This window comes from Hippocampus guttulatus, chromosome 12 (assembly GCF_054856545.1).
Source record: "Hippocampus guttulatus isolate MCC_2025c chromosome 12, RoL_Hgut_1.0, whole genome shotgun sequence".
NCBI lineage: Eukaryota > Metazoa > Chordata > Actinopteri > Syngnathiformes > Syngnathidae > Hippocampus > Hippocampus guttulatus.
Genome location: NC_141272.1, coordinates 20,836,249 through 20,857,328, shown reverse-complemented (window position 1 = coordinate 20,857,328; position 21,080 = coordinate 20,836,249). Strand labels below are relative to the sequence as shown.

Genomic DNA, 21,080 nt, shown 5'->3' with positions numbered 1-21,080 from the left:
TGTGTGCGTGTGTGCGCGTGTGTGTGTGTGTATTTTATTTTATTTTTTCACCAACAAATTTACCTGGCAACAGTCAAATAAGGATAGTACCAGCAATTCAATTTTTTTAATGCACTGGAACAATCAAACACGATAATTAAAAAAAAAAAAAAAAAAAATATATATATATATATATATATATATATATATATATATATATATATCTCCTGTATATGAAAAATACAGTATATATGAGCTTCCATGTTGTGGAGAGACAGGTTATTGGCCGATAGTTGGATGGGACTGCACCCTTTGAGGGATCCTTCATGATCAGGATCGTTTGCCCTTCGGTTAGCCATCCTGGGTGAGTCCCATCCCTCAGCAGCTGGTTCATTTGTGCTGCTCAGCGGTCATGGAGAGCTGTGAGTTTCTTTAGCCAGTAGGTGTGGACCATGTCCAGGCCTGTGCTGTCCAGTTTTTCATATCTGAAACTCTTCCCTGTATGGCTGCCACTGTTATGGTAACTGGGTTCTGTTCAGGGAGGTTGCTGTGCTCCTCTCTGAGTCACCAGCCATTGTGCACTGCTGTAATGTGCGACCTCCTTTTCCCATATGCCTATCCATTACCTTTCAGTTTCCAGTCTTGGTGGGTCTGCTCTGCTGTTCGAACCCTGCCACTGAGCATACACTTTCGCAGGTTGCGTTGCGAACAGCCTGTTTATTCATCTGGCCTCATTCTATTTCGTGTACCTCTTTCGGCGGCTGGACAAGGCTTGGAGTCTTTGTTTGACAGTTTCAAGTGCTTCAGGTATGGTCATCTGGATGTACCTCTCGGGTATCGGCCTTTTCATCACACCTCTCTGGGCCTCCGTCAATTGACTCACATCTTTCCGAGCACATTTTAGACTCCAAACGCCTTTTCCATGGTGGGTAATGTATCTCATGGCTCCCATGGTTGCTTATAGCCAAGCATCTCTAGGATCACTGATGCTGAAGCGTATATCAGCTCATTGGTTTCTGTGATCGTTATGGTTGGGATCACCCTCAGTGCTGCATTCACACTTTCCATGAGACTTTCAGGTGGTACTTCACATAGCCGTTGTAATCGGTTTCTAGGTTACCCAGCTTTCATTCTCGCCATGATCTTAGCTTTCAGGTCAGTTGCTGCCTCGCTCAGCATTTCATTCATTGGGGCTGGCCTCCCAATTTCATCATCTGCATTTATTGGGGCTTGCCTCCCAATCTCTGGTATGACCTCCTCCTCTGATCTGGCAGCCTGTGGCCCTTCACCATGGAATCTGCGTTGTACCTCATCAATCTCAATTTGTGACAGCAGTTGCCGTTTGTGGATGTTGGAACACTGAGCTGGTCAACCGTGACTGTGGGTTTCGAAGTAACCATTTAGCCCACATTCTCTGCATGTAACCCCTCTGACTAGGGTTGCTTGAGTAGTAGCATTCCAACAGAGCCATGTTATCGCATCTCTCCCATCTCCGCTTTGTTCCAGGAGCCCATTTTTCATCAAGGTGCTCTGGTTCCCCAGCACCTGACGCAGACCTTGTTTGGCCAGGCGACGTCTGAGCCGGCATGTCATTCGTTTTATTGTCTCTCATCATTGTATGAGGTAGGCATTAGCGTGAAGGGTCTTGCCCAAGGACACACACTGGATGGTGTTATGTGCTCATTTTTGCCCCAAGCGGGATTCAAACCCTATATATATATATATATATATATATGTGTGTGTGTGTGGCGGATGCTGGTCTGTCAAGGAGGGGAAGCTCAATTTCGCGCTACATCATAAAACATGTCTGATTATTTACACGTGAATTCTACTCTCCGTTCCTTTTCAAGAAAATGATCTGTGACCCTGTCATACCTCCAAGGCATCTTTTCCAGGGTCTTAACTGGGGTGATATAAGTCAGTCTGCGAACACAAGCAATTCCAATAAAACACACCAGAAATAAAAGATTAATCTGTCGCTCGTCGTTTTGAACAAAGAGAGTGTCACTAAGATGATTAGAAGAAGTCTCCAGTTCAACTCAGAACAGAATGAGAATTGACAAACGCTCCCATGGATGTCGACACCAAAAGATCGGTGATTGGCTCATTTCTCTGTCAGTCAAAAAGAGATTCCGCCTCAGACAAATCATCCAATCATCATGCAGAAAAGCTGAGCGTCCGGGTCAGCCCATAAACGCCCACTGTCCATCGACTCCCAGAGACGCTGAGCGTCCGATGGGCGGGACAAAACCAGCATTTATCCAATGGGTCGTGTCGTTTTAATGCATTGGGACTACTCTCGAGATGCCCAGCGCCCGCACTGTCGACGCTCAGCGTCCACACAGTTTAAAGCACAGTGAAGCTGCGGGAATGAATGAGAAGAGAGATGCGTCGTAACCAGTAGTAAGAAGCTGTGATTCGGAACAGAAGTTGAGCGCCTTGTAGCGCATATTTAGTCAATGACATGTCCACACAATTGTACGTACAGACATATATTTGATCACTTATTTTTTTACATTTTAGGGGAAGCTGAGCTTCCCTTTCAGTCTTCACCATTTTTTTTCTTTGAAAGGGATCAGTGTGGAAGCAAATTGTAAACTGACTGCTGATTGAAACGTTTATATGGGCAACATCACAAGCAATTAAATTTTTAATGTAGTCATGTATTATTAATAGATTCATTGCCCACAATAAGTGTGGCAACTGGGGTGGCATTTGGTGGGGAGGTGGAAGCGACCAGCACCACTGCCAGAGATGCAATCCTACTAAGATATGACTTCTTTCTCTGTCCCCCCTTTCATACATTTTTCAAATGTAGCTTGCTAAAAATGAGACGAGCAACTCCTGCCCTGTGTCTTGATTCGTCCAAGGAAAATTATAGCTTGTTTGAATCCTTTTTTTTAAAGTTCATTTTAATTTAGATGGGTTTCTTGTTAATATGCTACATGGTCTTGTTTTATTCTTATTTTAGCTTGAGTTTTGCAGTGTTTAGCTGGATTTCATAGCCCAATGAAATGAAAAGAAATGACTGTCACTGATTATGAGCATTCACTTGCCATTATGACATTAAGATTGATATGAATCAATCACCAAATCTACCTTTTTCACCTTATAAATATCTACTTCTGTCACTCTCAGATTAAATTGCCAAGACCCTCATCCATATATTTGTCACATCTGGACTGTTGTAACGGAGTCCTCTTTGGGCTCCGCAGCAAAGCTCTGGATTGGCTCCAAAAATTTGCCTCCCAATACCTGTCAGACCTCCATGACCCATACACCTCATCCTGTGACCTTCAGTTCTCAAGGGCAACCGGTTTGGCACAGCAGAATGGTTTCACATAGACATATTTTGAGGACAATCGTCGCAAATGTGTAGCAACACCCTCAAAGCTCACCGCGCTCTGTCAACGTCCCACATGCCTCAGTTTTCTAGGGGGACGGTGACATGCGCGCCCATCTGGGTTTAGCTGACCTGAGAAGGATTAAATCAGTTCATGAAATGATTTCCTTCATTGTGCTCAATCACAAAGTCCATCATAAATGACACAGCAAAACACATGCCCCGTCAAAGTTTCTCTAAAACCCAACCCAACCACCCAAAAAATGCCAGGAGTTATGTCCTCAACATTTATACAATATTCTGTTATACACATCGTGCAGCCTCGTGACAACTAGAAATAGAATTTGTCATGGTTGAATGTCATGCACGGAGCCCGTTGAATGAATCCAACTCAAAATTTGTCAGAAAAGCCATCAGCCATTGATCATGCTCTGCTGCGCATATTGTGACTATTACGGGGTCTAATGTTCCATCGTGACAATAAACGTTGCTTGCTGTAACTTGACTTGATTGTATCTTGTTCAAATTTCACTTTATTTATAAGTCTTAGCCGAAAGACATTCAAAGTCATTTTTCACTCCAGTGGTAGTTCCACCTACTGGCTATACACGTTGACCAAATTTATCTCGGATTTGCACGGAAGAGTGTTTAGGCCTTCATGAAGTTGCAACAAGAAGTGTGATATTTCGCGAAAAGCTGTCGCCATGTCAACGCACTGTTCGGCATGAAAACAACAGTACTCTAAAGCAGGGGTCCCCAACCACCGTTACGCGGACCGCTACCGGTCCGCAGGGCATTTGGTACTGGGCCTCACAGAAAGAACTTGCCTTAATTCCGTTTTATTTATTTCGGAATACGAAATGTTTTATTTTGAAAAATTACCGGATTCTCCGTTACATCCGTCTCTGTCACGCTTGACACGCGTCAAACCACGCTTCTGCGTCACATGACTGATTACGCAAAAAACAATAATGAGTAAAAAAACTGCTGGAGATCGCAAATGACGGCGGCCTTAAAAGGACGTTCGAGACAACTGGATTAAAGTTATGGCTGAATATTCTGAGATCGCCACAATAGCACTGTTGCGGGGGTTTTCTGCAGCAACGGCGACTAAAACAAAATTATGAAGTAGACTGGACATAAAACACACACTTGAGGTGTCATTGTCTCCTATTACCACGAGATGGGACCGTCTGGTTGCAGAAAATCAAGCTCGGGCTGTGGTGAGTCGTCATTTTCATGCACTTTGAATTTGCATTGTATCGTATTTAGAAGGCATTAAACATGACCATCGCGATCAGAGTGTTGCGGCCAGATTCGACGCTCCTTGTGTTTATTAATATATTTCGAAAACACCACCGTTTTCATGCAGCTCATACCATATTATTTTGTTGTGTTATTTTCGCCACACCTTAAATGCCATTCCCTGAAAATATTGTCTGACATAAACCAGTCCGTGGGGCAAAAAAGGTTGGGGACCCCTGCTCTGAAGGGTCTACACATGCACAAAAACTCGTGAAACTTTGCAAACACATCAGTCCTAGCAACAGCATCAATATTTGATTAGGTTATTGTGCGCTTTCTGGTTGTTTATTTTTTTTTTAAATGATTCAACAATGTCCCCTAAAAGGTTTTTATCTATCTATCCATCTATCCATCCATCTATCCATCCATCCATCCATCCATCCATTTATTTACCGTATTTTCACGACCATTTGACGCACCGTATGGTTGGGCGCAGTCTCATTAATGGGTGCTATTTCTGTATTTTACACATAGACAAAACGCACTGTATTATTGGGCGCAATTTTAAAGTGGTAAAACATACGCCAGCTTAAACATACGGCATGCATGCGCGCACGCTAAAAACACGTTAGCTTGTAGCATATGGTAGCATGCCAAGACATACAGATACAAGCTAAAAACACGTTTTTAAAAAGGCAACGGAAAACTGAGTTCCGTTGTATTTTATTTAGCCATCGTACAATGTACTCACGTTTTTCGATCAATCATCACCCAGAAATCCATCAAAGTCCTCATCCTCTGTATCAGAATTGAACAATTGTGCAAGTACCGGTAATCCATCAAAAACGCTGTGTTCCCTCTCGTTGTCAGTCACTCTCATTGCCATGTGGCTCCACAGAAATGATGCCGGCTTTGCCAAAAACTCGAACAACAGTGCAAGCAGACACGTTCGTCCAAGCAGCCACAATCCATTCGCAAATTGTGGCGTAACTCGCCCGGCGCTGCCTCTCACTCTTTGTAAAGTTGTGTTTGCCATCGATCATTCTTTGTTCCCATGCCGTTCGCAACTTGACTTTGAACGCCCGGTTGATGCCGATGTCCAGCGGTTGGAGTTCTTTAGTCAAGCCTCCGGGAATAACGGCAAGCTCAGAGTTCATTTGCTTGACTTGGTTTTTCACCGCTGCTGTGAGATGGGCACGCATGCCAAAAGCATAACCGATGGCTTGAAGTTTGAACTGAGCTTCGTAGGCGTGTCTCTTTGTAGAATTTATTTTCGGGGGTTCTTAGAAACCAAAACCGAAGTTGTTTTGCAACAATGCCAATAGCCACACTCTATACAGGTGTTGGTACCTGCTTGTCGCGTCCACTTATACGCCCACCCTTCACTGATTGGCGGACATCTTCCCCGCATGCCTGTCACTCACGTCTGCCTTTTCTTTCTCTTTCTCTCCATATATGTATATATACACGCCCACCCTTCACTGATTGGCTGACTTCTTTGCCGCATGCCTGTCCACAGTCACTTCTGCCTTTTCTCTATATAAACAGCGTGTCGGCTGTCAGTCAGGTTTTGGAACTCAGCGCATAGACAAGACGCTCCGCATCATAAGGCGTCCTGTCTATTTTGGAGAAAATTTTAGACTTTTAATGGCGCCTTATAGTCGTGAAAATACGGTATTTATTTTTGCGGAAGAAGCGCTGGTTGTACGTGTTACCAAGATCAACTGCATTTTGGAGGTATAATTACCAGCCCAAGTTCTACTAAAAAGTTTCATGGAGCTGTTTGCTAAAGCTAACAGAAATGCTGCCATTTTTAATTTTCTTTCACCTTTGGATCCATTTTTGGCCTTTTATAGAGGTCACATGTTTTTAAAAAGTCCAAGAGATGTTGCCTGATTGTCTTGAAACTGTGGGTGTATCATTCTACGATAATCAAGGCGACCAGGAAAAACAAAGCTTATTTTGCAGAACGCTGTAGCCATGGTGATGAGCTAATTTTGGCCAATTAATCTGAATTTTATCAATTCATTTTGCAAAAAAACAAAACAAAACAAAAAAACCCCACAAAAACAAATGGCTTAGTTGCGCCCGCTACAAATTTTTAATGAAGCAGTCCTGGTTAAACATTTCACCAAGATCTCCCAAAAATTGGGGGCACATGTAAAAGCCCATTACCTTGAAAAAGTCTGGAACTTTCCTCAAAACTCGAAAGAAATTCAGCCATTTTCCATTTCCTAATAAATTTCACCTAATTTTTGGCATTTATAGAGTTCATATTTTATCAAAATAGCTTTTAATCAGATATACTTTACAATATAATGAAGATGACAAAGTGTCCCCGGGTATATGGCGCGACACATCGACTGGATAAAAGAAGGCGAGTGGGGATCATAAATTATAATGCAATTGGTTTTGTTCTGGAGTGCAAAAGCTTTGTCATATTGATAACATTTTCATGTTCGCAGTGCAGTGTAGTTTTCCCATAGGATGGTGATATTTTTAGATTTTTGGATGAATTGGTAGTTTCACAATATTTATATGATTTTTGTTTTTCAGACAGTAGACAAGGTTTGCCTCCTCTGTGTTAATCAATGGCTTTGTTTGGATAACATCTCTGATGTCCACAACTGCAGTTATTAGAAAAAGACATTAGTGTTGATCAATCTGGGTCTGAATGTTTCGTGAATAATTGATGGCTGTGCTCGCAAATTACATGCACACACTGACACATGCAAATATGATTGTATGCACGCAAAAAGCCAACGGATACTTAGTGTGTCTGATGGATTGATGATGAGAAACAAGAGGTGATCCACAGACCTCAACAAAAATATGCTTGGCGCCACATTGTATTGACAGTGGCAGCCTGAATGCTTGATTAGACTCTCCAGAGCCTCATTTGGTGTTGGCATACACACGGTCTCACACATTGGACTCCATTAGGCAAACACAGTGTACTATGCAAGACAGACTCCACTTAAGTAGCACTATCCTTTAATAAAGCCACAGAGGTGTTTTTGAGCCAGACACCCTGGCTGGGCTTTAAACAGACTCAGAGGAACATAATGCACACACATTGAGTGGATAGACATTCCCTGGTGCACACACACTTAGTCACAAACTTTGCACATCTCTCTGCCTCAAAAGACTCCAATGAAGGAGCTGTGGATTTCAGCAAAATAAGTGCCAAAAATGCTGAACATTCTTTTTCAACTGAAGACATCATTCTATTTTCAAACTCAATTGAAGCTTAATTGTAAACTCACCATTGTTGATTGTTTCTCCCTTTAGACTCTGAAGACAGGTCTCAGCATGGTTGGGAAGGTTGTGACCCAGTTAACTGGTAGTCTGCCAGCATGTACTTCAGAAGAAGAAGGGTCCCCTCACAACATGAGTCGTCGTAGCCTCCATAACGCCGGTGTGGTCACAGTCATTGACAGTGATAAAGTTGGCGAGGGACAGGTCTGTCCATTTTTCTTTTGCTTCTGGTCATTGTGAAAGGGTTGATTCCATTTTTTAAAAATTATGTATCATTGTATTTATATATTACGATTATAATTACAGCCGAGCAGCAACTGCTGCGGAACCTCTGCTGTTTTTCTAGAAATTATTTTCGCCTGAGCAGTCTAGACATTGTCATTAGGGCCTGATCAGCGGCTGCTGCGAGGTCTCTACTGTTTTTGTCGAAATGATGATGATTATTATTATTATTATTATTATTGCCCGAGAAGCAACTGCTGTGAGGACCCTATTGTTTTTGTAGGAATGTGTTGTTGTTGTTATTGTTCTCTTCTTCTTCTTATTATTATTACAGCTATAATATAATAATAATATATGACACATGAGAGGTGAAATAAGTTGTATAAAAAAAAAGCTGGCATCTCAGAAAGGGCTGGTTAGACCTGTCCTCTTCCAATGCCAAAGTCAAACATTATCGTATTATTTATAGAACATGATTTTGGTCTTTTTCATGCTTATCTATTGGTTCGTCTTGTTTTTTTTTTTTTTTTTTTTTCTTGCAAGTAATATTTGTGTCTGCTTGCTGCAGGTCCTGGTGAGCGAGGACTCAGAAACCGAAGGATTGGTGGCTCATTTTCCAGCTCATGACAAACCCATATCCTGCATGCAGTTCAGTCCCAGTGGTAAGACACACCCACAAGCATATATTTAGTTTCTGATAAAGGGTGTGTGAGCTCACATCGGAGCTGAGTTCCAAAGTAGTGTCGCATTCGACTGTATTTGGCGTGGATGAAACTGCCTCCTCACTAAATAAACATGTAGAGTAAACCCTTGCTCTGCTGCTAATAAAAATCCGCAAAAGGGATATATCTCTGTGACCTCTGATACACACACCCACACACACACACAGACAGAAAAAAATCCATACTGAAAATCAGCAAAATTCCCTCAAATTTGGTTCTTATTATGAAGCCAAAAAAATAAATAATTGCTCGTGAAGGAAATACAATTTGTTTGGCTATAATTCTTAAAGCAAGTCAATACACTTAGCCCTTTAAACACAGTAAACACAGTTTACTTAAAAACTTATTTTTTCTTACTTTGAGAAGTTATACTTTCTGGGGCTTTACATACCAAATAAAGCTTACAATAGGAAATATTTTTTGAAACAGAGCATGTGGTTTCTAGTTTTTGCGGGTTCCAAGAATTTCTTCCTTAATTGCAAAAATAATAAGCAAAAATAGCTGAGCATAAGGCGGTTTCCTTCAGAAAGTACACTGAAACCGAACAATTTAGGTGTGTATGTGTGTATGTGTCTGTCTGTGTGCGTGTTCATGTGCGTGTGTGAGAATAAACACATCCAACGCTCCAAACAGTGCAATCTCATGTTGCTCATCTTGTCAACCTAAAAATGTGGTTCGTTTTTGACAGAAAATACATCAGCGAAAACTTCAGTTCATCTTTAAAAACTTTTTTTTGTGTGTCCCAGAAGACTTTTCATCATCTTAAACTGAATGTGAACTTTGTCCTTAAACTATTCTCCCGGTAACTAAGATTATGCTCTCAGTTAACAAGCTCAACATGCCAGTAATGATGGACCAAAAAAAAAAAAAATGCCATAAGCATCACGCTGCAGACAAAAACAGGAGTCAAACAGTGCCTGGAAATCCGAACACTTTGGATGGGAACTATTATGTCAGAAACCCATGTGGCTTTTGTGTATTGGAGACTCAACAGAGAGAGTACCAACTGGAAGCCACTTCTGAGTCTGGCAGCTGGTGCTTTGCAGTGATACGGCGGGTCTGTGGATCTATTCCTAGTGGTGTAATTAAAGGGATGAAGAAGTAGTATTGTGGCAAAATGTTCCCTTCAAACAGCTGCATTGTGTGTGCTAGTTTTATCACATCTCCTCTTCATTCGTCCTTAAGATCCTTGACGTAATTATTAGGTACGATGCCAAGGTCAAAATACACTCGTGTTTTCATGAGGATATCTTGTCAAACAATGTGTGCATTTTTAGATTGTGAATGGCAGCCATCAGTGGGGTGAGTAGTTCAAGCCACTCTTTTGAGGTACAAATTAAACCGTTAAGTTGGTTTCCAGGTGTTGCCTGTGACCACTTTAATGACGAATGGACTCGAGCGCTCTCAGCAGGCATATGCTGTTACGAAGTGCAAATCGTCTTAAAGTGGCTACATTTATTTTTACGTGCAGCATAAATGGAAATGATGTAGATGTAGTGTTTTTTTTTTCTTTGAGAGCAATTTTCCAAGCACTACCCTAATGAAACAACAAAGACTGAATGTTGGTTGATGGTGGCTTTGAGGACAGGTTAGTTTGTTGTTTGTTAAATGATCCCAACTGCAAACATTGTCTGCATCTCCCCTCATTCAGTTTGAATATAAATGAATACGTTTGTATGTGTGTGTGTATGTATGTATGTATATATATATATATATATATTAGAGCTGTCAGTTTAGCGCGTTATTATTGGCATTAATTTAAATGAATTTTAACAGGATTAAATTTTTCATTTACGAATGTGATTGCCTTTAGTTTACATATTTAAATGTTCAGATATTAAGATTTGAATGAGGCAAAGTAACATGCTTTTTCTCTCAAATGTATTGTTATATTTATGTTATATACTGTATATTTAAATATAAATGTGTGTGTGTGTGTGTGTGTGTGTATGTACAGTATATATATATGTATTAGAGCTGTCAGTTCAGCGCGTTATTATTGGCATTAATTTAAATGAATTTTAACAGGATTAAATTTTTTCTCGCGAGATTAACGCGGCACACGTCACAGCGGATGTTACGTTGCTCTATAAATAAACCAGAAACAAAACAACAAGCGCGCTGCACAGGTCCAGGCATGTTTGTTTTGCCAGCCACGGCAGCGCGAGACATGGAAAACGGATACTTAAAGAGTTTATGAATGGAAAGTTTACTTTTAAAAAGTTGCCAGATTGTTCCACTGACAAGATCAAAGTTACCTGTATGTTTTGCAGTCGTAAACTGAGCTATCATCATAGCACATCGAGTCTGAAATACCACTTAATGGCCAAGCACACAGCTGACGTGAGTACCCCGCCCCCTCGTCTCAGACAGACAGCTATGGATAATTGCAAAGCGAAGAAAATGGCTGACACGACGAAGAACAAATTTGCTGAAGCCATAGCTAAATGTATGGCTCCTGCATGCAAGCCTGTCAACATTGTCCACAGCTCGACTCAAGCTGAAAACATTCGCATTGCGTCTAACGACTCTACTACGAATTGCCAGCGAGAGCCTCCATTACAAGCTGTGTATAGAGATTGTACGTAGCGGAGAAGGCTTAATGTACACCAAGCGGGAGAAGACACTGTTTCGGGAGAGAAATAAGAGACTAGGATGATGAGCCTCTGGTGAATAAAGAGCAGGTTGCCTGTCAAATACGATGTATGCCACTAACGCGATTGTTACTTGTTTTGAACTATTTTATGTGGAAGGTTCCAGTCTTCCGTGTCCATTTAAATAAAGCGGGTGGAGCCTCTATGTGTTCGTCTGACTGACGGTGCGCTTAGGCACGTCGAGAGTGCAGTGGTAGTGACCACACCGAAAATAAGAAAACATCTCCAGTGTTGTGCCTCGAACCAAGTGTAGTCATCCAAAATTATGTCTCCACAAAACCGTAGAGAGACGTCCGCGCAAGAAGGACCAACAGAATCAACATAGCCTGACTGCTGTGTTCAAAGCAAACTTGAGAAAAACGAAGTATGCAACCATGGCTTAAATCCACTATCGGCTGAGTACTAGTTTACCTTAGATTTGCACTTTATAATGTTATATTGCTCTGTTTTGATTCCATAAAAAGAACTGTTAAAGCAGCTGTTGTGTGACAAAATATTTTTTTCACTGTTGTTGATGGACAGTAATATTGTGTGAGAGATTATGTGTGAATAACTGCTCCAAGTGAAAAATGTTCATGTAAAATTTAAAATCGAAATTATTTCAGTAAATATTTGCATTTTGCACATAGAAAACTGATTCATGATTTGATGAGAGCATTAAAATGGGGAAATATAGGACAAAAAATATAAAAGGAAATTCAGAAACGATAAAAGTGTGTGAGTAATCACGATTAATTTTTAGTGAATTTTTGTTAATTATGACAGTTGCATTTTTAATTAGATTACATATTTTAATCGTTTGACATAATATATATATACTGTATATATACAGTATATATACACACACACACACACACACACCCACGCACACAAATGTGAGGGGTGGAACGTTTTTTGACAGTTTGGACTCAACCATTTCGGTTTGTACGGGGCTATTGCTTCGGTCTTTTTGCAAAGTTTTTTTTTCCTCTTATGAGCACTAATCCAAGGTCAGCGGCACGCATGGCTACGGCAGCGTGTCAAGACGTGTGTCATATCCTTCCAGTGATGCGAAAGCCAGCATTGTGAATTATTGTCACTGAGTCTTGATATATCGTGCTGTGAAAAAGTATTTGCCCCCTTCCTGATTTCAGTGGTCTTTGCATGTTTATCACACACAAAGATTTCAGTTCATCAAACCAATTTTAATATCACACAGAGACAACCCATGGAAATACAAAATGCAGTTTCTAAATGCCATTTTAATTTATTAAAGCACAAAAAACAATCAAACACTACCGATGTGCAACAGTAATTGCCCCCACCCCCCATGTTAAATCACAAAGTCACTGTGACTAATGACAGTTTTGGGAAAGCTGAGTTCAATTTCACAGGGAACACCAGATTACCTCATTTGTTGAATCAAGTAATCACGTAAATAGAATCTGTCAGACAAAGTGAAGTAAGCGACAAGATCTCATGAAACAAACGCATCATGCCACAATCCAAAGAAGTTTAAGAAAGAAGAAAAAAAAGTTACTGAAGTCTGTCAGTCTGGAAAAGCCATTTCCAAGACTCAGGGGCTCCAGCAAACCTCTCTCAGAGGCATTATTCACAAATGGAGAAAACTGAACAGTGACAAACATTTCCAGGCGTGGTGAATGACTAAAATTACTCTAAGTGTGTCTCAAAGACTCACCAGGAGGTTGTAAAAGAACGATATTCAAAGAACTCCAGCTCTCTCTGGCCTCAGTTCTGGTCAGTGTTCATGACTCAACCATAAGAAAGATATTGGCCAAAAATCGCATCCATTGCAAAGTTCCTCAGTGAAAACGACTGGAACACAAAGGCTCATTTCATATTTGCCAAAAGACATTTTGATAATCCTCAACACTTTTGGAAAAACCTTCTGTGGATGGATTAGTCAAAAACGGAACTTTGTGGAAGATGTACGGGCCGTTACATCTGGCGTTATAATAGCACAGCATTCATTCATTCATTCATTCATCTTCCGAACCGCTTGAACCTCACTAGGGTCGCGGGGGGTGCTGGAGCCTATCCCAGCTGTCTCCGGGCAGTAGGCGGGGGACACCCTGAATCGGTTGCCAGCCAATCGCAGGGCACACAGAGACGAACAACCATCCACGCTCACACTCACACCTAGGGACAATATAGAGTGTTCAATCAGCCTGCCACGCATATTTTAGGAATGTGGGAGGAAACCGGAGCACCCGGAGAAAACCCACGCTGGCCCGGGGAGAACATGCAAACTCCACACAGGGAGGCCGGAGCTGGAATCGAACCCGGTACCTCTGCACTGTGAAGCCGATGTGCTAACCACTGGACTTATCGGGCCGCCCTAGCACAGCATTTGATTGGAAAAAAAAAAAGAAAAAAAAGGGTGAAGCATGGTGGTGGCAATGTAATGGTTTGGGGCTAATGTGCTCACTCAGGACCAGGACAACTTACTGTGATTGATGGGACAATTAATTATGCTGTCTACCAGAAAATCCTGAAGGTAAACGTCCAACAATCACTTTGCACCCTCATGCTCAAGCACTCTTGGATCATGCAGCAGAACAATGATCCGAAACACACCAGTAAGTCCACCTCTGAATGGCTTTAATTAAATAAATAAGTAGAGAGAGAGAGAGAGAGAGGGGGGGGGGGGGAGAGAGAGAGTGTGTGTGTGTTTTGGGGTGGCCAAGTCAGGATTTGAATCCAATTGAGAGGCTGTGGTCTGATGTTAAACAGGCAGTACATGCTCGAAAACCCTTTAATATGGAGGAGTAGAAGCAATTCTGCAAAGAAGAGTGTGCCAAAATTCCTACAACAGCGATGTGAAAGATTCATCAGCAATTATCACAAATGCTTGATTTCAGTTATTACTGCCAAGGGTGGCACACCACCTTATTTGGTTCAGGGGACAATTACTTTTTTACACAGGTACAGGTAGGTTAGAATTTTTTTTGGTGCCAAAACAAATTAAATTGGCATTGAGAAACTGCATTTTCTATTTCCATGGGTTGTCTTTAGGTGATATGATTGGTTTGATGAACTGACGTGTGTTATAAATAGAAATCAGGAAGAGGGCAAATACTTTTTTCACGACACTGAAGATCCAACATAAGATCTCTGGTAGATATAATGGATGTTGAAATTAAATTGTCCCCTGCCTACTGCCTGAAAACAGCTGAGGTGTGTGTGTGTGTGTGTGTGTGTGTGTGCGTGTGCGTGTGTGTGTGTGTGTGCGTGCGTATGTACATATATACGGTGTATATATATATATATATATATATATAGACACAAACACACACCCCTGTCATGAACATGTTAAATTAAAGATCATCCTTTCCAGTTAAGTGCATTTGCCAGCAATTTTTATACTGAAACCTTGTAAATAACACTGTAACCCCAAGACGTGGTGTTCTAAATAGGACGTGTCAAAGCCTGTCCAAGTAACCCTCTAGTTTCCCCAAACCCTCTCTTTTCACTCGCCAAGTAGCTGTGCTTCTTTGTAATTTGGCCTTCTCATGGGCTAACCAACTGACGCCTCTCTATTTCAACAAGACCACAAAAGCCTTGGACCTTAGGCACTCACACTCGCAGAGCTTTCCAACATCACTGAGCAATTACATTTTTGGAGTGTAGACTCTGCCATTAGCAGATGTGAAACGCCAGTTCTGGTCACCGTACTGCAGCCAAGTTTAATCTGTCGGAAAGCCAGGCAGGGGCCAGACTCTCCAGACACCCAGTGGGTAGGACATGACCAAAGGAGCAGAGAAAAAAGAGAGTGTGTGTTTGTGTGCTGTGGGGCGCAGAGGTCTTGAAAGCAAGAGGAAGCTCCCAGATAAACAGACCACATTGCCTCTGCTCCTAATCACCCCTCACTTCCGTTTCCACACTCTATAATTAGAAGGGCCCCATTTTCTTCTCAGAATTCCCAGCTGATGCATGTGCTTTTTGTGGCTTCTCATAGCATGGGCTGAGGCTTTCTGTCTGTCTCATTCTGAATGACACTGCACTTTTAATTCTTCAGTTCATGTTGAAGTGGGGAAACAGTTGTTCGGGAGAAGAGGATTTTTGACAGAGATACCTTTTGTTTTTCCTCTTCTATGTTATTCATATGTATATATATATATATATATATATAGGGCGGGCCGGTAGTCCAGTGGTTAGCACGTCGGCTTCACAGTGCAGAGGTACCGGGTTCGATTCCAGCTTCGGCCTCCCTGTGTGGAGTTTGCATGTTCTCCCCGGGCCTGCGTGGGTTTTCTCCGGGTGCTCCGGTTTCCTCCCACATTCCTAAAATATGCGTGGCAGGCTGATTGAACACTCTATATTGTCCCTAGGTGTGAGTGTGGGCGTGGATGGTTGTTCGTCTCTGTGTGCCCTGCGATTGGCTGGCAACTGATTCAGGGTGTCCCCCGCCTACTGCCCGGAGATGGCTGGGATAGGCTCCAGCACCCCCCGCGACCCTAGTGAGGATCAAGCGGTTCGGAAAATGGATGGATATATATATATATGTGTGTGTGTGTGTGTGTGTGTGTGTGTATAATATATACAATATATGCCCAGCCTTCATTCTCGCCATGATCTTATCTATCAGGTCAGTTGCTGCCTCGCTCAGCATTTCATTCATTGGGGCTGGCCTCCCAATCTCATCATTTGCATTCATTGGGGCTTTCCTCCCAATCTCTGGAATAACCTCCTCCTCTGATCTGGCAGCCTGGGGCCCTTCACCATGGAATCTGTGTTGTACCTCATCAATCTCAAGTTGTGATCGCAATTGCTGTTTGTGGATGTTGGAACACTGAGCTACTCGTTGTTTCGTGGTCAACCGTGACTGTTGGTGACGAAGTAGCCATTCAGCCCACATTCTCTGCATGTAACCCCTTTGACTAGGGTTCCTTGAGTCGTAGCATTCCAACAGAGCCATGTTATCGCATGTCGCCCATCTCCGCTTTGTTCCAGTAGCCCATTTTTCATCAAGGTGCTCTGAGGCAGACTTTGTTTGGCCGGGCGACGTCATGTCATTCGTTTTATTGTCTCTCATCATTGTATGAGTTAGGCATTCGCGTGAAGGGTCTTGCCCAAAGACCCACACTGGATGGTGTTATGTACTCATCGTGCCCCAAGTGAGATTCGAACCCCGTCCCCCGTACAGCGCATATACCGTATTGACCCGAATATAAGACTGTGTTTCTTTTGCATTGATATAAGACTGAAGAAGTGGGGTCGTCTTATATTCAGGGTCTAGACGTTATACCCATTCACGACGCTAGATGGCGCCAGATATCATTGAAGTGAATGCTGAACTTTACTCCCAAGGCCAAAGTGAACCCCTGTCACGAAGAATAAAAATAAAAATAACGTTAGCACAAAGAAGAAAAATAAAAAATAGCGGTAAGAAAGAAAATCATAGAAGAGAAAACAGAAACTGGAGAAACGTAGCGACAATTTGGAGAAAAGTGGGTTGAAGATCGGCCAGGTTAACCGACAGCTGAGGAGAAGTTATGATGTAATTTACATTTCAAACACCAGAAGCCATTCATTTACGAATGTGATTGCCTTTAGTTTACATATTTAAATGTTCAGATATTAAGATTTGAATGAGGCAAAGTAACATGCTTTTTCTCTCAAATGTATTGTTATATTTATGTTATATACTGTATATTTAAATATCAATGTGTGTGTGGGTGTGTGTGTATATGTACAGTATATATATATATATATAGGTATTAGAGCTGTCAGTTCAGCGCGTTATTATTGGCATTAATTTAAATTAATTTTAACAGGATTAAATTTTTTCTCGCGAGATTAACGCGGCACACGTCACAGCGGATGTTACGTTGCTCTATAAATAAACCAGAAACAAAACAACAAGCGCACTGCACAGGTCCACGCACATGTTGGTTTTGCCAGCCACGGCAGCGCGAGACACGGAAAACGGATACTTAAAGAGATTTTATGATTTTATGAATGGAAAGTTTACTTTTAAAAAGTTGCCAGATGGATAACTTCAAAGCGAAGAAAATGGAGAACACGATGAAGAACAAATTTGCTGAAGCCATAGCTAAATGTATGGCTACTGCATGCAAGCCTGTCAACATTGTCCACAGCCAGACTCAAGCTGAAATCATTCGCATTGCATCTAACGACTCCACTACGGATTGCCAGCGAGAGCCTCCATTACAAGCTATGAACAGAAATTGTACGTAGCGGAGAAGGCTAAGGTACACTAAGCGGAAGAAGACACTTTCGGGAGAGAAATAAGAGACTCGGTTGATGAGCCTCTGGTGAATAAAGAGCAGGCATTCTGTTGAGTTCGATGGATGCCACTGACACGATTGTTACTCGTTTGGAACTATTTTGTGTGGAATGGTATATTGCTCTGTTTTGATTCCATAAAAAGAACTGTTAAAGCAGCTGTTGTGTGACAAAATATTTTTTTCATTTTTGTTGATGGACAGTAATATTGTGTGAGAGATTATGTGTGAATAACTGCTCCAAGTGAAAAATGTTCATGTAAAATTGAAAATCGAAATTGTTATTTCAGTAAATATTTGCATTTTGCACATACAAAACTGATTCATGATTCCATGTTGATGAGAGCATTAAAATGGAGAAAAATAGAACAAAAAGATAGAAAAGGAAATTCAGAAACGATAAAAAACGCGTGGGTAATCACGATTAATTTTCAGTTAATTTGTGTAAATTGTGACAGTTGCGTTTTTAATTAGATTAAATATTTTAATCGTTTGACAGCTCTAATATATATAATGTATATATATATATGTGTGTGTGTGTGTGTGTGTGTGTGTGTGTGTGTGCATTATATATATTTGTATATGTGTATATTTATATATATACTGTATATGTATATTTTCTCTTTTAGGAATGCTGCTCTTGACTGCTGACACGCTTGGTCATGATTTTCACATCTTCCAGATCCTCACACACCCATGGGCATCTTCACAGAGTGCTGTTCACCATCTATATACATTACACCGTGGGGAGACTGAAGCAAGGGTCTGAAAATATACATACATTTTTTTTCTTTATTCTTGCATCCTTGATAATAAAATCACAATCATAATGTGTGCGCTGAAGAAAACTACTGCTTTGAAACGATTGAAACAGGACTTTTAAAATTCATGCAAACAACATAATCAGACTGTTTGATTTAATTAAAAGTCTAAATACATATTTGAGCACACCCAGATTTATGGATTGGAAACAAAATTCCTCTTGTATGTTTGCAATTTTATCAATTGCACACTGAAACTTCCTTACTGTGCATGCCACAGTCTTTATGGCTGTCCAAACAAATATTATTCACAATAAAATAAGAGAAATCAGCGTGAGGGCCATCCTTGCACAAGGAAATATGCACCTATGACCCAATTTATTTAAGTAAATACATGTACTGCTCTCGTCCTTCTCTCAAATATGTAAAGTATAAATTCTGTTTGCATATTTTAAACATGCCGGTACCCAGAAACCCTTGCACAAAAACTCTATGGAGGCGAGGGGGGGGGGGGGCGCAAACCTAACTGTGGTTTTTCACTGAGCGTGGTAGGATCTCGGTCCCCGTTAACCACGATAAGTGAGGGATCACTGTGTGTGTGTGTGTGTGTGTAAATACCGTATTTTCACGACCATTTGACGCACCGTATGGTTGGGCGCAGTTTCATTAATGGGTGCTATTTCTGTATTTTACACATAGACAAAACGCACTGTATTATTGGGCGCAATTTTAAAGTGGTAAAACATACGCCAGCTTAAACATACGGCATGCATGCGCGCACGCTAAAAACACGTTAGCTTGTAGCATACGGTAGCATGCCAAGACATACAGATACAAGCTAAAAACACGTTTTTAAAAAGGCAACGAAGCAAAACGGAGTTCCGTTGTATTTTATTTAGCCATCGTACAATGTACTCACGTTTTTCGATCAATCATCACGCAGAAATACATCAAAGTCCTCATCCTCTGTATCAGAATTGAACAATTGTGCAAGTACCGGTAATCCATCAAAAACGCCGTGTTCCCTCTCGTTGTCAGTCACTCTCATTGCCATGTGGCTCCACAGAAATGATGCCGGCTTTGCCAAAAACTCGAACAACAGTGCAAGCAGACACGTTCGTCCAAGCAGCCACAATCCATTCGCAAATTGTGACGTAACTCGCCCGGCGCTGCCTCTCACTCTTTGTAAAGTTGTGTTTGCCATCGATCATTCATTGTTCCCATGCCGTTCGCAACTTTACTTTGAACGCCCGGTTGATGCCGATGTCCAGCGGTTGGAGTTCTTTAGTCAAGGCTCCGGGAATAACGGCAAGCTCAGAGTTCATTTGCTTGACTTGGTTTTTCACCGCTGCTGTGAGATGGGCACACATGCCAAAAGCATAACCGATGGCTTGAAGTTTGAACTGAGCTTCTTTGTAGAATTTATTTTCGGGGGTTCTTAGAAACCAAAACCGAAGTTGTTTTGCAACAATGCACATAGCCACACTCTATACAGGTGTTGGTAAGTGCTTGTAGCGTCCCTTTAGCGTCCACTTACACGCCCACCCTTCACTGATTGGCCGACTTCTTCCCCGCATGCCTGTCACTCACGTCTGCCTTTTCTCGCTCTTTCTCTCCATATATGTATATATACACGCCCACCCTTCACTGATTGGCCGACTTCTTTGCCGCATGCCTCTCCACAGTCACTTCCGCCTTTTCTCTATATAAAGAGCGTGTCGGCTGTCAGTCAGGTTTTGGAACTCAGCGCATAGACAAGACGCTTCGCATCATAAGGCGTCCTGTCCATTTTGGAGAAAATTTTAGACTTTTAATGGCGCCTTATAGTCGTGAAAATACGGTACATAATTTTGCCAAGAAAAATTGTGCAATTTTTTTTTATGTTCTTAACATTCAGGATAACAAAGACGTTTCACATGCATTACACCTTTCAAAATGATCAATATCATCTTAGTTCATTGTGCAATTTAAAAATAAAAAATCCTTGGGTGCGCCACCGAGAAATTTTGAACAAAACATTCATTCATCCATTTTCTACCGCTTATCCGGGGTCGGGTCGCGGGGGCAATAGCTTTAGCAGGGAAGCCCAGACTTCCCTCTCCCCAGCCACTTCTTCCAGCTCTTCCCGAGGGATCCCTAGCCATTCTCAGGCCAACTGGAAGATATAGTCTCCCCAGCGTGTCCTGGGTCGTCCTACCAGATGGCCGAGCTTCTCACCTTGTCTCTAAGGGACAGCCTTGACACCCTGCGGAGAAAACTCATTTTGTCCGCTTGTATGTTGACTTGAAAGGGAAGAAATTTCATCTGTGCTGTTTGCTGCACATACAGCACATTTGACAATAAAGTTGTACTTGATACTTAATACTTGTATTCGGGATCTCGTTCTGTCGGTCATGACCCAGAGCTCGTGACCATAGGTGATGTTTTTAACATTTCACCAAGATCTACCAAAACATGGAGGCATCTGTAACAGCCCAAGATAGAGAAAAACTCTACTCTAAACCCAACAAGTTACCCGCCAATTTTAATGTCCTTTCGCATATTGGATCATTTCAGGCCTGTTGGAGAGCTCATATTTTATGGAACTCGTTTTTCATTTGATGTTCTTCATTTTCTACCTTTGTGCCACGATCCCAAGGTACCAATAC

General features: G+C 41.6%; 1 protein-coding gene across 4 annotated transcripts in view; it reads left to right on the top strand.

The window, feature by feature from the left end:
- Nucleotides 1-21,080, top strand: part of bcas3 (BCAS3 microtubule associated cell migration factor) — a 342,963-nt gene that overhangs the window by 51,137 nt on the left and 270,746 nt on the right. For all 4 annotated transcript variants that reach the window (XM_086126139.1, XM_086126141.1, XM_086126140.1 and 1 more), the window contains exons 12-14: nt 7,859-8,029; nt 8,616-8,709; nt 18,301-18,434. In XM_086126139.1, coding sequence (XP_085982265.1) covers nt 7,859-8,029; nt 8,616-8,709; nt 18,301-18,434 — 399 coding nt within the window. The remainder of the gene's footprint in view (nt 1-7,858; nt 8,030-8,615; nt 8,710-18,300; nt 18,435-21,080) is intronic.